This window comes from Biomphalaria glabrata, chromosome 6, assembly GCF_947242115.1.
Source record: "Biomphalaria glabrata chromosome 6, xgBioGlab47.1, whole genome shotgun sequence".
In the NCBI taxonomy this organism is placed as follows: Eukaryota; Metazoa; Mollusca; class Gastropoda; family Planorbidae; genus Biomphalaria; species Biomphalaria glabrata.
In genome coordinates this window covers 15,506,092-15,522,029 of record NC_074716.1, presented here as the reverse complement: position 1 = coordinate 15,522,029, position 15,938 = coordinate 15,506,092, and the positions used below count along the sequence as shown (strand labels likewise).

General features: G+C 35.2%; 1 protein-coding gene across 3 annotated transcripts in view; it reads right to left on the bottom strand.

Annotated features, from left to right (window-relative positions):
• Positions 1-15,938, bottom strand: part of LOC106057613 (SH3 and multiple ankyrin repeat domains protein 1-like) — a 71,966-nt gene that overhangs the window by 4,559 nt on the left and 51,469 nt on the right. For all 3 annotated transcript variants that reach the window (XM_013214884.2, XM_013214885.2, XM_013214883.2), the window contains 6 exons: positions 6,395-6,468; positions 5,932-6,068; positions 3,272-3,446; positions 2,646-2,747; positions 2,007-2,242; positions 3-1,221 (listed from right to left, as the gene is read on the bottom strand). In XM_013214884.2, coding sequence (XP_013070338.1) covers positions 3-1,221; positions 2,007-2,242; positions 2,646-2,747; positions 3,272-3,446; positions 5,932-6,068; positions 6,395-6,468 — 1,943 coding nt within the window. The remainder of the gene's footprint in view (positions 1-2; positions 1,222-2,006; positions 2,243-2,645; positions 2,748-3,271; positions 3,447-5,931; positions 6,069-6,394; positions 6,469-15,938) is intronic.

Here is a 15,938-nt window from a genome sequence, read left to right as displayed (position 1 = left end):
ACTTGTTGAGATTGGTTTGACTTCCAGTAATCTTGGTCCTTCAGTTTCTAATCTTGATTTACGTTCTGCCACAGCAGCCATTATATCAATAGCTGACACACGAGGTGGCAGAGCTTCATTTCCGCCAGCCTGTTGACGTCTGGCGAGTGTTGCATTGCCTGAAGTACTGAAAGATGGCTCCAAAAGTGCAGAGATGGGAGGGGGTGGGGGTGGTGGAGGTCCAACAAGTGGGGGTGGGGGAGGAGGAGGAGCACTGGACATCTGCATTCTTCCACTCCTCTCGCCCCCTTCAGCACTCATGTTTGACTGAATGGAAGACCTCCTAGAGCTCTCAGTACTGGAGGGCTGGGATGACCTCTGACCTGACATTAGTGTTCTGTCAGGCATATGAGTCATCAAAGGTGATGACCTGCGACTAGAGCTTGGAGAAGAATGCATGCTGGAAGGAGCTGGTGCCTTGTTATTTGCCTTCTCACTTGTAATGGAGATGACAGTGACAGCGGCTCTGTTTTGCTTGACAACTTCTGATACCTGGACATTGGACACTGGCTTTTTGAAATTAGGAGGTCCAGACTTCTCATCCCCACTATCATCATAATCAGGCTCTGGTTCATAGACAGTTCCTTTCTTGACTGGCTCATCCAGATGGATGTCTGCTGTAACCAACAGTGTAGCATTGGGATGCTTCTGGATAAACTTTTGTGCATTTTCCAATACACGGTCATCTGCAAAGGTAATACTCTTATCTGTGATGGGTGCATTTTTCTTAGATATTTCAGATGAGGGCAGAGAAGATTTATCCACAAGCAAGGCACTGGCTCCTGGCCTAAAGCTTGATTCATATGGAGATTCTGTATCAGCTCTCACATTGCTTTTAGCCCCTGTGTGGATTCTGACCAGTTCAGGTGTGGAAGGGGCACCAGGTGCAATTCTCTGATTAGCTTGCCTTCTGCTGGCATCATTAGGAATAGCAGGGTTGCTTCCTCTGCTGTATGACCCAGTTCCACTTGTCACTGCAGTCATCAAATATGGCTGGTCTACTGATGATGCCTGAAGTGTCCCTGAATAGCCTGATGCTTGTGAAGGTGGAGCAGGTGCTTGGTTTTTAGTCCAGGTACCTCTTCCTCCCAGATTATTTCCTGTCTGTATTCCATAGGATGGGGCGTATTGGTTTTCAAGAGCAGAAATAATATCAGGTGTACTCTTTGAACGTTCCATTGTCTAAAAAAAAATATTTTTATTTGTTACTAAACAAAATTTAGACACAAGTTAAGCAGATAAAACTCTCACAAACGTATTTTCATTCTTAAAAGAGCAATATTGTTTCTTTTATAGACCCTATCATTTCATTCATAATTTCACTCCTCCAAGCCTTAATACTCCATTATTAATAGCAGCTAGACTAGATTACTTCAGATTCAGAAAGAAAAACTAAAAGTAGTGTAGGGATGCACAGAGATATTGCTTTATATAATTTAAATAATATAACATTTAGAAATGTACAAGTAATAAATAAGCATACAGGTATTTAGAACTTGAAAAACAAAACACATTTGTCTAAGATGCTATTTAGTTGAGCTCTGGAGTCATGACTTAAGTCAAACTACAAACAAACTGAACTAAGTGAAACAAGTAAAATATAACAAATAATTTTTTTAAAAGTTTATATTGAATGAAATTGCATCAATTATTTTGAATCAATCATGTAATTAATTTTTAATTGATCCAGACCAACAATAATACATTTGTGCAATTGAAAGTATTTTATTAATTGTTTTTGTTTAGTGCAACTTTCAGGCATTGCTTTCATGCATTGCTAAGTGTGCTATGGTTTAATCCATTAATTCTTTAATTGTTTCATGTGTTGTAACAGAAAAAACAAATTGTGCAAAGTTTCAACTTGATTAGAGTATAGGAAGTGTGGGGAAAAAGAAACGTGTACAAGATTTTACCCAGGCAGAGTGAGTTGATTTAAGGTTTGTAAAAAAGAACAGAATAACTTTTACCTGAGATGCAGATTTTTTGTGATATTTTTTTATTCTTGCCTCTGCAGGACTGACATGATCTCCCCCTTTGGCATTACTGGGCTCACCAGACATCAAACTTTCATAGTCTACAACAGAGACACGTTTCACTGTGTGAGAACCTCTGATAGATGCAATTTTGGGATCATCTGCATGCAATGAGAGCCTTCGACTAGCTTCTTGACCTTCAAACTCAGCTATGGTCGCATCAAGTTTTTCTAAAAAAAATATTAGATTTCCATGTTTAAAGATTTTTAAAAAATAATCATTAAAATCATTTTATATAAAAAACAAAACAAAATAAAAACCTGAACAATATAGAATTTTTGAGCTTGACACTACAAATAGCCTTCTGTCATGAATGTGGTTACACCAGAATGCATTGAGCATGTGTGAATAGTATTTCGCAAAAAAGTAATAATGTATGCCTATGGAATTCTATATATATAAAGGTCACATCTGGAACTATGTAGAACAAGAAATACTGCACACTTCCTTAATCTTTGGACTTGAAGACAAGTCTTATTATTATCATATGATAATGTGTATCTCCATCTAAACATCTTACATCAATGTCTAATGCATGAAAACTAATGAATAATATTTCCAAATTGAGCAAACCTATTTCAGCTAGTCCCTCTAGTCCTTCAGTCATTGACTTGGAGCTGGCTTTACTATAAGATAATGAAGTTCTAGGATCTCTTTGAGGTGGCAACGGAGCAGCTGAAGTATACAAAATATAAACCTATTATCTATGCACTGTACAGAAGAGCAGCTGAAGTATACAAAATATAAACCTATTTATCTATGCACTGTACAGAGGAGCAGCTGAAGTATACAAAATATAAACCTATTATCTATGCACTGTACAGAAGAGCAGCTGAAGTATACAAAATATAAACCTATTTATCTATGCACTGTACAGAGCAGCAGCTGAAGTAGACAAAATATAAACCTATTTATCTATGCACTATACAGAGGAGCAGCAGAAGTAGACAAAATATAAACTTATTTATCTATGTACTGTACAGAGGAGCAGCTGAAATACACAAAATATAAACATATTTATCTATGCACTGTACAGAGGAGCAGCTTGAAGACATTTTAAATTACTTTTACTGTAACATTGTATTATACTTTTAAAACAGCGAAAACGTTGAATAATAAAATAGGATAATATAACCTGACCGCTACTATTTCATACAAAAGAAACTTTCCCATCCATATATATTATATATAATACCAACCTTGCTTTTTACGAGCTGGTAATGTCATTGACCCATCTGAGTGCATGGCCCAATCAGCAGGAGTTCTATCTGCATGGGTCACAGTGACAACCTTGAGAGTGAGGACATTGCTTGATGAACGTATGAGGTGAACAACATGTTCATGAGAGGCTCGAACTACATTCTCACCATTGATCTGTGAAAAAAGATTAGTTTTTTTAGTACTGTGTTTCAAATAGTTATATCAGAAAACAGAACTTAACTTAAGAAGAGTTTTCTCATTTCAAACATCAAACACTGGGCATGAAATTTTAACACAGACACAAACAATATTGACCACATTAAGAACAAAAAGGTTTTAAAATATTACATATTGAAAAAGAAAAAATAAGTATAAAAAAAATATCAAAAAATCTTAAATTTTTATGCTGTATAACTATTTGATACGTATTGAAATAGATGAATACAATTTAAAAAGATGTAAGAATGTCCAAATTTTATGTAGTACTAACTTTTACAGGGAGCAATTTAAAAATATATTATTTCAATCTGATGATTTTTTCAGTAAATTAATTATATATACACTTTTATATATATATATATATATAAATGAAACAATTGAAAAGTAGCTAACAACATATTTGTCATTTTCCCAACTCTTTACAAATAAAGAGACAAAAAAGTTGACATAAAAACTAGCATGAAAAAATGACTGCAAATAAAAGGGCCAAGATGTGAGCAGGAAGGGAGGCAGTGAGTTTAAACTAACATTCCAGAACAATATTGACAACTTGACATGCCAGAACACTACAGAGTTAACACAGACACAGGCAACTGGCTTTTTTAAACTTTAAATACAAGTTGAAAAATAGAACTAGTTCTGCAGAAAGTTGTCTGATCATGCCTCTTGAGAATAGCACAAAAGTTCTATTTGTAAGTTTAAAGATAGAATGATTATTCTAGGGTTCTGCATATTTAATAATGGCCATACATTTGGGATAATTAGTTTTGACCTATGAATATCTGGGGAATAGCTATAAATAGTTTGTAGACAATATTTATCACAGAAATATTTGCTGTTCACTTTTTTCTAGCAACACAACTTGGTCTTCACTGTGTTCATTTTTATTGAACATGAACCACACTAGATCTAGTCATTACTTATCAAATCACTTCATTTTCTCCATCAAGGTTTTACATAGGAAGTTAATCTTTTGTTTAATGGAATCATTCTATGCTCTATTCTGTCAAAATAACTGTCACTTTTTAAACTACCTCTACTCTAGAGGTTTCAATTCATGTAAATCTGTACAAGCTGATGTATAACCTGACATATTAGGTAAGTTTGTAGCATGATGTAAGCTACTGAATCAGGCACTTGTGAAATATAAGCCTTATGTTGTGATAAACTTTTGATTTCCCAAAGCAAATATTTGACTTTCTTGGTCACATTAATATTGTCAATATGTTTCAAAAGATAAGTTTGCTTTGTTGTTTATAAGTACTGTTTTGTTTTTATTATTTATAATTTATTTATAATGTCTTTGTTGGTTATGTTATGGTAATCCTAGCTCTGTTAACTATAACTTGCCAATGTTGGCTGCAATAATCAATATTCCTTTTGATCTATTATGGCCTAGATCCTTGTTTATCAATCAATTATTCTGTAAAGGATGAGGAATGAAATTAGCAGTTTTCAAGAGTTTGGCAAATTTCTGACAACAACAAAAAAAGGTGAAAGATACTTTTAAAGTAATTTAGAGGTTTGTTCAAAAAATGTGCTGTTATTTAAATGAGCTAAGAGAGAAAATGGTATTTGTGCAATACATCTTATGGTGATTACCTTATTTTTAGATTTAAAATAATGTTTTATGCATACATATAGATAATGGATTTTATCTAGAAAGACTGAAATTCTTAATTTCCTAAACATTTATTACATGCTACTAGAATTTAATTATTGTCAAAATTTGGACATTTTTTTAGAGGGAATTTACATTTATATAGTTCCTAAGTGTTTTTTTTAATTTTCTTTTAATTTTAATAAAATAAAATGCCAAAACAAAGACAACAACAACACACTTAATGCATAATATAGACAGCATCTACTTTGTAATTTTCCTGAGCTCCATTTTCTACAAAAAAATGTTTAATATAGGATGTCTTTTACAGAACTAATTATTGTCTTTAACAGAACAAATTCTGAACACCAATTCACATCCCCTTCATACCCAGAAGTGTTTTGACAGGTGGTTTTTTTTATATATTGTTCTTACTTCCTGTATTCCTCTGACTTTGTTGCATGTCAGTGTCTTACATTTCAGATTCATGTCTTTAGTCAGAAAGGAAAGGAAACATAAACCTGGACACATTAATGGTTCTTAAAATCAATCTTTAAGCAAAGCAGAACTACAAAAACCTGCACACATTTGAATAAACTGTTAAGTGATACAAAACTGTTTCATTCATTGCTTTATTTTACTTCTATGTAAAGTGATCAGCAAAATGGTGTATGTCTATTATTTCTATAATTGTGATAAATGGTTTAAAAAACCTATTTCAAATCACATATATTGAAACACATAATTTGTGTACATGTGATTGTTTTATAACAGCAAAAGAACTCCATATTTTTAAACAAGCTGCTGATGAATGAAAGAAAATAAAGACTTGTTATGTACCTCTAAAATGAAATCTCCTTTTTTGAGACCTGCCCTGTCAGCTTGAGAACCCACATCCACACTATCCAAATATTGTAAAGCTGGATATTCAGCTGAGGGCTGGAAGTCATTGAATGTTCCTCCAGTTGGTATTTTAGCTAAAGAAGAAATCAGTCAATGGTTGAAAATGATTAAATAACTCTCATAATGCTATGTTTTGTTATGTGTATTGAACAATTGTAGGACAAATATTATTACTAAAAAAAATTACTCTATACATAAATACTTTGTTGTTTTAATATTTTAAATTGCTGGAAAATTTATTATTTTTTATTTATTTATAAAGAAATAAATATTTATACAAATTATTTTTGGCACTGTTATAAAGACAATTGTACATCACATTAAAAAGGCAGCACAATAGTATTTCCTATAAAGTCAATGGTATAAAAAAGGTAAGTATCAAGTTAAAGAAGACCCTTACATTTAGCTCCTCGTAATACAAAGCCATAGCCTTCAGCACTGCGATGTAAAAGAACCACTCGAGGATGTTGCTCTCTGAAATGTAATAAATTTTGTTACAATAAATATTATCTTGAAATTGTTCAGTACTGGAGACAATGATTTCCAATGGTGAAACATTTCATTAAATGCTGAGTCTAATGAAGATTATGAACATAATTGTTTCTTTAAAGTATTTCTTTCTTGAAATTTTTTCATCAAAATTTTAAGTACAAGTTGTGATCACATACGAAATCCCCCTCCAATCCCCCCAAAATAATTGTTTATTTCAAAGTATGTATGTTCAAAAAAACGTCTATGATGTGTAATTATTCTCCATTCTCCATTATGACAGGCTCTTGAGTTCATAGAGAATACAAAGTTTAATCATAAAATGTGACAGGCATTGAAACATTTTTTGACATTGACATCATACACAAACCTAATTGCTAAGACAATATTAAATGACCAGTGTCTCTCACATTGACACCCCCCCCCCCCCCGGGCCATCAACACAACTTACTATTTTCCACTCATGAGTATTTGCAAGGCATTTTAGCTCATTGTGATAAACAGACTCAAGAGAAACTTCATTTCAACCAAACAACAATAGGTACATAACAAGAAAGTATGATATCATGTAGCCTAAATTGGTTTGCTTGTTGGCTTTCTTTAACAGACAACCAATAAAGTAGTCATTAGTGCTAACCCTCTAAAAAATGTTATAATTATGCAATATAGCATATGCCAGCTCAATTAAGTGACAGCCAAGTTAGGACTATACACCCCAAAAGACTCATGACAATGTCTTAGAAAACTCTTCAGTAAAAAAAAAAAAAGGTAAATAATGTGCTGAGAAACATAATATGGCTTGGCATGGAACAATATCTCACTGAACTGCTCTATTGTGGTATGTGTTTATGTGCTTTATGTGTATGTGTCCTTAAAGGATTAATTCCTGCCTACATAGGTTTAAACTCTCTAGGTGACTGGCACCTGGCCAACAACAGTAACCTTATCTAGTAACTGGGTAAAAAAAAATAAATGGTAAAATAGAAACTACCTTTTGTTTCTTACACTGGAGGGATATTGAAGAAATAATCAGAGACTCTATATATACATCCAACAAAAGCAAATCATGGTGAAAAATAATCTAATAATAATAATGATGATAATAACAAATGAATGACTAAGTGGTAAATGCTTAGAACTTTGACATGTGGGTCCTGTGTTCACACCTCCATTATTCCTTGTCATTCTATGGGAGATTTGGGAAAGACATAATATTCTTTATTTCTGAAGGAACCTCTGAAACTAATTATTAGCTATGATACCCAATTAACATTCATTAAGCTTTAGGCTCATACTAATGTTTTCATCTGTTGAAGCTTTTGGAAAATCATTGTATGAGACTTTAAGAAGTAGCCTTGTGTATCACATGCACTATAAAAATAAGCTTTGTTTTTCAAAAGCTTGTTTTTTTTTAAAATATAGACTTAAAAGAGTCTAAATATGTTCAAACCAACAAGAGCAAAGCAGAATAACAGTTCTAAACAACCTACTTGTTAAAAATACAAACGTGATATCCCAATAACAACAAATGTCAGGTATAAAAACTAAAACAAAAACAAAAAGGAAACTTAACACAAGTCAGCTTTATTTTCAAGAAGATGAATATCCAAGCTCTTGATAAAAGACTTTACTGTGTGGGTTAGTAGCTTTAAATAAATAAATCTCACCAAAACAAAACAAACTTATTCTAGACTACAGAATGAAAAAAGCAATTAATTTATAAACTCCAGATAAGCAATTTATCAATTCAACCAAAGCAATTTATCAATATACCTACACCAATACTTTCAGATATATACAGGAAGACCATCTTGAAACGCAAAGAAAATAACACAGTCAATTTTGTTTGTATAAAATAAACAATGGTCAATTACATACAAAAAAAAAGACATCTGAGCTAACCTTTACTTGACAAACTCTGCTATGTAAACTTGCATCACTTGGACAGTCTTATAAAAAGAGCGTCAAACACCAAACGCACAGCCTACCTAACCTGGGTAAACATTTCATTCAAGATACCTCCGTGAAGCCCATCCATAACTTTGTCAAGTCCATAGACTTGTATATGATATAATATAAAAGTCTATGGTCAAGTCATATGGAAGCGGGTGACTTCTGTCCTATTAGGCAAGAGCAAAACTTTGTGAGACTCAATTGGCTGCCTGCTGAATGTGAAATACATGGAGATGTTTGTTTGTTGTCACACAATGAATCTTTTTATTAATTTTTTTTTCATATTGAAAAAAGTCCATTTAATCCTAACATATTTCCAATTACGATAATAAAGATGCCTTCGTCTCTGACGCCTCAATCCTAAAACTAGACAAAGTGAAACTTTAGGTCGTAAAACTTGTGTTGAGATAGACCTGAGCAGGAAAGTGAAACTTCAGGTCGTAAAACGTGTGTTGAGATAGACCTGAGCAGGAAAGTGAAACTTACAATATTGACTGACTTAAAAAAGTACGAATCTCTGTTTCTTTAATGGCGTGTCTACATTTATTAACAGTTTTACAAATATGTGCAGGTCGACGTAGTTCATTCTAATGTTTTTTCCTCTTAAAATAAAGTAAAGATGTTTTATTTTCATTTTTGTTAAATTACACAAATTAGCTGTACAGTTGGTGCCCAAATGGTTGAGCTCAGTATCTTTTAAATGAATACACGCATCAAACGAAGATTTATTTCGTACCTAGAGATACTTGAGTGCTCTGAACAAGTTTACTGTAAATATGAAGAAATCATCAGTATGAGAGAGGGTAAACTAAGAAGGGCAAGACAGAGTCGATTGGTGAGGTCACGTTTTATCTTAAGGCCGATATATGTCAATGTTGATATAGAACTTATTGGCCCAGGTGTTGCTCCAGGGAATCTTCACTGTTGGTAGATCTAGTTTCCCGTTTGTCTTTAAAAACTTCGGCCCGAGAGAGGTCTTTTCCGTAGACTGCACATACACCTTGATCACATCAAGCCCCAGATACCCTCAAATAAATGGTCAAAGTGAGGACTATGATGGTATAGCTATGCACGTAGGCCTATTCAAAAAAACATACACAACTGGGAAAGATCCATATCTCGCTAGGCTTGAGTATAGAACTACTCCAATAATCGGACTGCCTTATTCACCTTTACAACTGCTAATGAGCAGAAGACTCTGGGACATTATTCAAACTGATCTGAAACTGTTGAAACCATCGGTACCTGAAAATGCAGAGATTAACTCAAAGAACGACAGATGAGAAGTGTAATTCTGGGAACAGTTCTCTTTAGAAAATAAAAAGTTTACGAATATTTACCTTATAGGTAAGTCTAAACAGTAACTTTGGTAGAACCAGCAATCTTATAGCATTTACTTTTTAACATGGACGGAATTTTAAAATTTATGAAACTTTTTATTCATTTTACTAAGGGTCCTCCTTCTCCCCTCAATAATTAGTTCACAATATCTCCATTTTTTAATTCACCGTTGTTTGAAAAAAAAATTAAACTATGTAAAGTTGCCAATACGCGAATAAATGTTCCACTTTCAGACCATGCGGTTTATGGGGGCAGATGATGTAAAGCTCATGATTTCTTTGACCAGCGGTTGACGAGGGTGTCATGTGGCCAGCACAACGGTAGTCCTACCCCTACCAATAAGGCGGTCCTTCACCGGGATTCCAACTCCTCGGTTCAGAAGTCAAGCGCTTTACCACCAAGCCCCCATGCCCCTGTATACACATTATGTGTGGAATTAACATCGCATGAAGTTGAGTTATACACATTATGTGAGGAATTGACATCGCATGAAGTTGAGTTATACACATTATGTGAGGAATTGACATCGCATGAAGTTGAGTTATACACATTAAGTGAGGAATTGACATCGCATGAAGTTTTGTTATACACATTATGTGAGGAATTGACATCGCATGAAGTTTTGTTATACACATTATGTGAGGAATTGACATCGCATGAAGTTGAGTTATACACATTAAGTGAGGAATTGACATCGCATGAAGTTTTGTTATACACATTATGTGAGGAATTGACATCGCATGAAGTTGAGTTATACACATTAAGTGAGGAATTGACATCGCATGAAGTTTTGTTATACACATTATGTGAGGAATTGACATCGCATGAAGTTTTGTTATACACATTATGTGAGGAATTGACATCGCATGACGTTGAGTTATACACATTATGTGAGGAATTGACATCGCATGAAGTTGAGTTATACACATTATGTGAGGAATTAACATCGCATGAAGTTGAGTTCATTTCAGAATACTCGCCATGAACAAATAGTATGCACACTTTTGTCAACACTATTTTATAGCTTGTTTAATAAGGACATTTAAATCAATTACATCTAACTATTGTAAGATTAGAGAGAGAGAAGAGAGAGACATTCAGTCCCCCTCCCTCCCCCAAACAATATTTTCCAGGGATGAACGCTAATCTCTTGCCTCCAAAGTGAAATGAACAAATCTCTTCCCAATCTAGACACTTGGTGGGAAGGGGTGAAGTTATCTGAAGATATCGTTTGGGCTAAAGTTCAAGCAGATCGGAGCTATTTAGACAATGTTTGACAAACGTAAACTAAGCTAGGTAGGTAGAGCAAAGCAGAACAACAGTTTCAATAGTCTATGACACGCATACTAGCATAGAGGTTCTCAAACTTTTTTTTCCCCGTGGACCCCCTTTCTACAGTCAAAACGTGCCCACGGACTCCTAAATGAACACGTTACATAAAAGTAACACAGTAAAGAAGTTACAAATGTAAAACGAAAACAGCGTTTGGTTAAAGGAGTGTTGATTGAGATGATCATTTGGTTTAAAATAAAATTGTAAAAAAAAAAAAAAATTACTTGGATGATGTTGACGAGATTTATGAAAGTGTTCGGCTCAATGTTTGTTAGCTAGCTACCGCTACTCTGGTGCGGCTCAATGTTTGTTAGCTAGCTACCGCTACTCTGGTGCGGCTCTCAATGTTTGTTAGCTAGCTACCGCTACTCTGGTGCGGCTCAATGTTTGTTAGCTAGCTACCGCTACTCTGGTGCGGCTCAATGTTTGTTAGCTAGCTACCGCTACTCTGGTGCGGCTCTCAATGTTTGTTAGCTAGCTACCGCTACTCTGGTGCGGCTCAATGTTTGTTAGCTAGCTACCGCTACTCTGGTGCGGCTCTCAATGTTTGTTAGCTAGCTACCGCTACTCTGGTGCGGCTCAATGTTTGTTAGCTAGCTACCGCTACTCCTCACCAGCAGAAATTTCTAGTCGGTTTTATTTATTCGTGATGCGACACTGACTCCATGTTGTAGGCCTACCAAACTAGAAGACGGGAAAGCAGCCAGACATTCTGTACAATTACACAATGCAAAATATAAATTTGGAATATGTTTTGTAACATGAGTTCTGGTACCTTGTTCAAACATTGGTTTAAGTTACTTATTTGTGGATATTTCTGTATTAGTATGGACTCATCTGAGATTGGGATCGGAGTATTTCCACGCGCAAATGGGTCCAATACCCAGTTGGTTTACGTCGACATAGAAGAGTTACACTGGTACGTAATAGACTTAAAAAGCAATGGTGAAGGACAGGTTCGTTTTCATTGAAAATTATCCGATCGGAGAAACTGGCTATAAAGCGAAGAAATTATTGTAATTGTAGGCCTATACATTTTTCATCTTTCTGTGGTCTCCCCTACGGTCGTCTCGAGGACCCATTGGGGTCCGCTTATCACAGTATGAGAACCACTACACTAGCATATATCTATGTAAATAGATAGTAAGATAGTTGAGAAAACATTGCTTGGATTGGGGGGGGGGGGGTACTAGAGAAATAGCTTCCAATGTTAGCGTTCAAAATGTGTGTTGTATGTGTCTGTGGTCTATTTAAACAATAAAAGTGTAGGTTGTTTACTATAGGACCAAAGAAATGCTACAGAAGGTTATGTGGAGAAAAAGTGTTAGGTCTACGTCTTTTGTGTTTGTAGTGAAACAAAGGCACTTTGAAACTTAACGTCTACAATATATATCCTGTATTGTACAGTCGCTGTAATAACTTACATCCGGATAGCTTTCCTATTTTCATTTTCTCTCTCACACACACACACATGGCAGAAATGTGTAAACAAGGTAAAATTGTGGACAACACTAATGTCAAAGAGAACCATGTACAGCTACTGGAGACTCTTCTAAGACCGAGATACAGTTTAGGCTAAAAAAAAAAGAAAAAAAGAGGACTTCAACGGTCTCAGTGTAAACAGCCACTTCAAGAATCTTCGTAAAAGAGGACACAATATATTGATCCCAGCAGGGTCTGCACTGACACGTGAAATACTGCACAATCTTCTTTGGACTCGAAGTTAAAGGAACAAGACGTAACAACAATGGCGTTGCATCAATCAATCCATTTCATTCCTTCATAGCATCTGCTTTAAACACATTCCCTCGTTAAATAGTAGATAGATGCTGACAAGTTGTTATTTTTTGACAATGTACTTTTTGAACAAGCGTGAGTTACATTCAAGCCAGTTTTAGCAATGCTATTCAGAGCTGTCCAAAATCTGCGGGTTTTTTTTTTTGTTTGTTTGTTTGCATTCCCGGGCATAACGTTAACGTTGAAAGAGTGTCAAAAGGCATAAATGAAATCCCCATAGACCCAGAGAGTCATTTTACTCACTAATAGTCACTAAATAGATCTACAATCTAAAGAACATGTGCATAAGATGTCGCAAGTAGGCCTACGTGTACCTTTGTACGAAACTACAGCGAAAAGTTGGTCTGAGAAATATACTACTTACTATAGTGTCGTTGAAGGGGAAGGTTTTATTATTAAATTCGAAGCCTCGCTTTCAAATGTTACTTTGTCCTTTTGTTTGATAGTTTTCGACATCCTTTGTAATACTTTGTAACCTCTTCTTGTCTTCCTATTGAAGCTGTCTGCTAACAGTAGGCCGACTCGAACACAGTATTTGATTTAGGCTTTAGGTTATGAACTCCATGTATAGTCTACGTCTACAGCCTACGTTATTTACCATTCATTATAAAGGATAGATGTGTTTTAGGCATTCATACATTTACAGCTAAAGAAATTATGGTTTGTAGGCTGCACGTGGTCAAGAAATTTAATGCAATAGATTTAGAACCAATGGACATGCCATAACCAATAACAATGAGTTAGAAGATTAAGAAAAAACTATTTTTTTTAACTAAGTGTAATCATTCAAGAAATTGCAAAGGGAAAAGATCGATACGTAAAAAGGCCATATACATATATATATGTATGCATACACTCACAAAAAAAGCCCTATCTATCTTTATATATCGTGCCTGCACAAAGCAACACGTCAAACACACACACACCGGTGATAAGGCCAACACGTTGAAACACACATTTGCAGCACGGGTATACGTGTTTACTATACAGTTATATATTGTTACCCAGTGGCCACACAATCAACAGAATATAGTAGGAAACTGCACCCACCAATTATTATCTTTGAACTTGACTAGTCGATCTATACACACACACAGTTAAAACGTGTACCTCTCCCTCCCATTGTTAGTAACACTCGATTCGATTATTTTCTGGTAGATTGACAGAAGAAAAAGAGGTAAGCACCTGAAACTCAACATGATCATCTTTTGCAATAATCAACGCCTGTGTATGTATATTCTTCCATGTCCCGGTTGTGTTGACATTACAATGGACCGAGGTGTATAGCCTTTGAAATGAGACAGGCAATTACGCCCAATATAAAAATGATAAGCTACTGTTGATAAAGTGAACTGATAGTGTGCTGTTATATATAGGCCTAAAGTCATAGGATGATGTCATGGTGGCAAGTATGCTTTGTTAGATAAATGTATTTGAAGATACAACTTGAAAAGACAAACACGTCATTGACTAGGATGGGAACAAAAATTCAGCTCACGTGATTAACTCCTTCAATGCTAAATTGTAATGCCAGTAGGCAATATCTAGAACAACAGACACGCTCTATGTGTGTCCTTTAAAAAGTTGGCATAAAAACAACAACCTGGTTTGGCATTATGTGACTTATCTCTCTTTGAACGCGACCAAGTGGACATTCTTTCTTGTCGCCCTTGTGGCCGACAGAGAAAGATTATTGAAACGTTTTGTCAACACCCAGTAGTGCGTCACGGCAACTTTATGGTCTCACTAGCTGCCTGACCTATGTGTGTGTGTGTGTGTGTGTGTGTATGGCTACACATACGTGTATAAGTAAGTGCGTCAGGTAAAATGACGCAGTGTGTCACACTGCAAGGCTAGATGATTGGTCAAGTTTTAACAATACATTGATAACTACAGGGGAAAGATCTAAATGTCTGATAATTGAAACAAGTTTTTGTTCCCCAGTGAGGTCAAGAGAACAACTATGTAGACCTCAAACCGAGACCGAGCCAGAAATGTTGTATATTGTTCGCCCCTAAATCAATACAAAGGATTGAACTTGACTGGGAACCTAACATTAGGTGTGCCTGGTACAAGTGAAATCGTAAATAAAATAGTCACAACAAAAGCCTTCAAGTTATTTATAGAAACGTACTCTGCACCCCAGTGCAGAAAGCGTGTGGAGCATTATTTTAGTCTGATCACGGCGAATGCCAAATGTGAGGATCTTAAAGCATCATTGGTAACAAGACCCTCTCGTTACATTTCTAATTAATCACAGTACGAATACATTAAACACACCATGTGATGTTCTGAGAAGTGTTTATTGTGTAACCCAATTATCTTCAAGACAATATATCGGCTTGGTAGTATTGCTTATAAAGATGACTTAGAATTGAGAAGAATGAGATCCACTATGTCTATGGAGGCGCCTTACCTTCTAATTTGGTTAACACTGGCGGGAAACATTTCGTACAAGTTGAGAAGCAATTCCAAGAGTTTACAATGTCAAATCTGGAAATCTTAAATAATGAGTGAACAATGGGAAAAGGATAGCCTATGGCGGCCTATGCCAAATACAATTTTGGAAGCCCAAGGCAGTGACCTCAAAGGCGAGTTAACGGAGATGGGGGTCACGAAGGTCACGGACATGGCGGTGAAGCATCACCTTTTCCAGAATCGAAAAACGTTTTAGATATTAAACACCAGATATTGTTCCGTAAAATGTGAAAGAAACAATGACTATAAGAAAATATTTGCCGAGAAGGTACAATAGATGCCGCATTTGAAATTGTTAGACTCGAAATCTCTACATCAGGGCTAAATAAAATGCTTTTTTCTAACACAAGGCTATACAAGGAAGACTGCTAAACGCCTGTTATATTTATTAATTTTACATTGTTATTGCTATGCAACTGCTTTTCATTTTCATAGACTCCTGAATATTACGCAAGTCTGTGTATTTTTGTAGAAAAAGAATCATTTGTGAAAATTCAGACGACGTTAATTAAGAAATCCTATAAAAGTTTTTCCATATTGATTAATATAATACA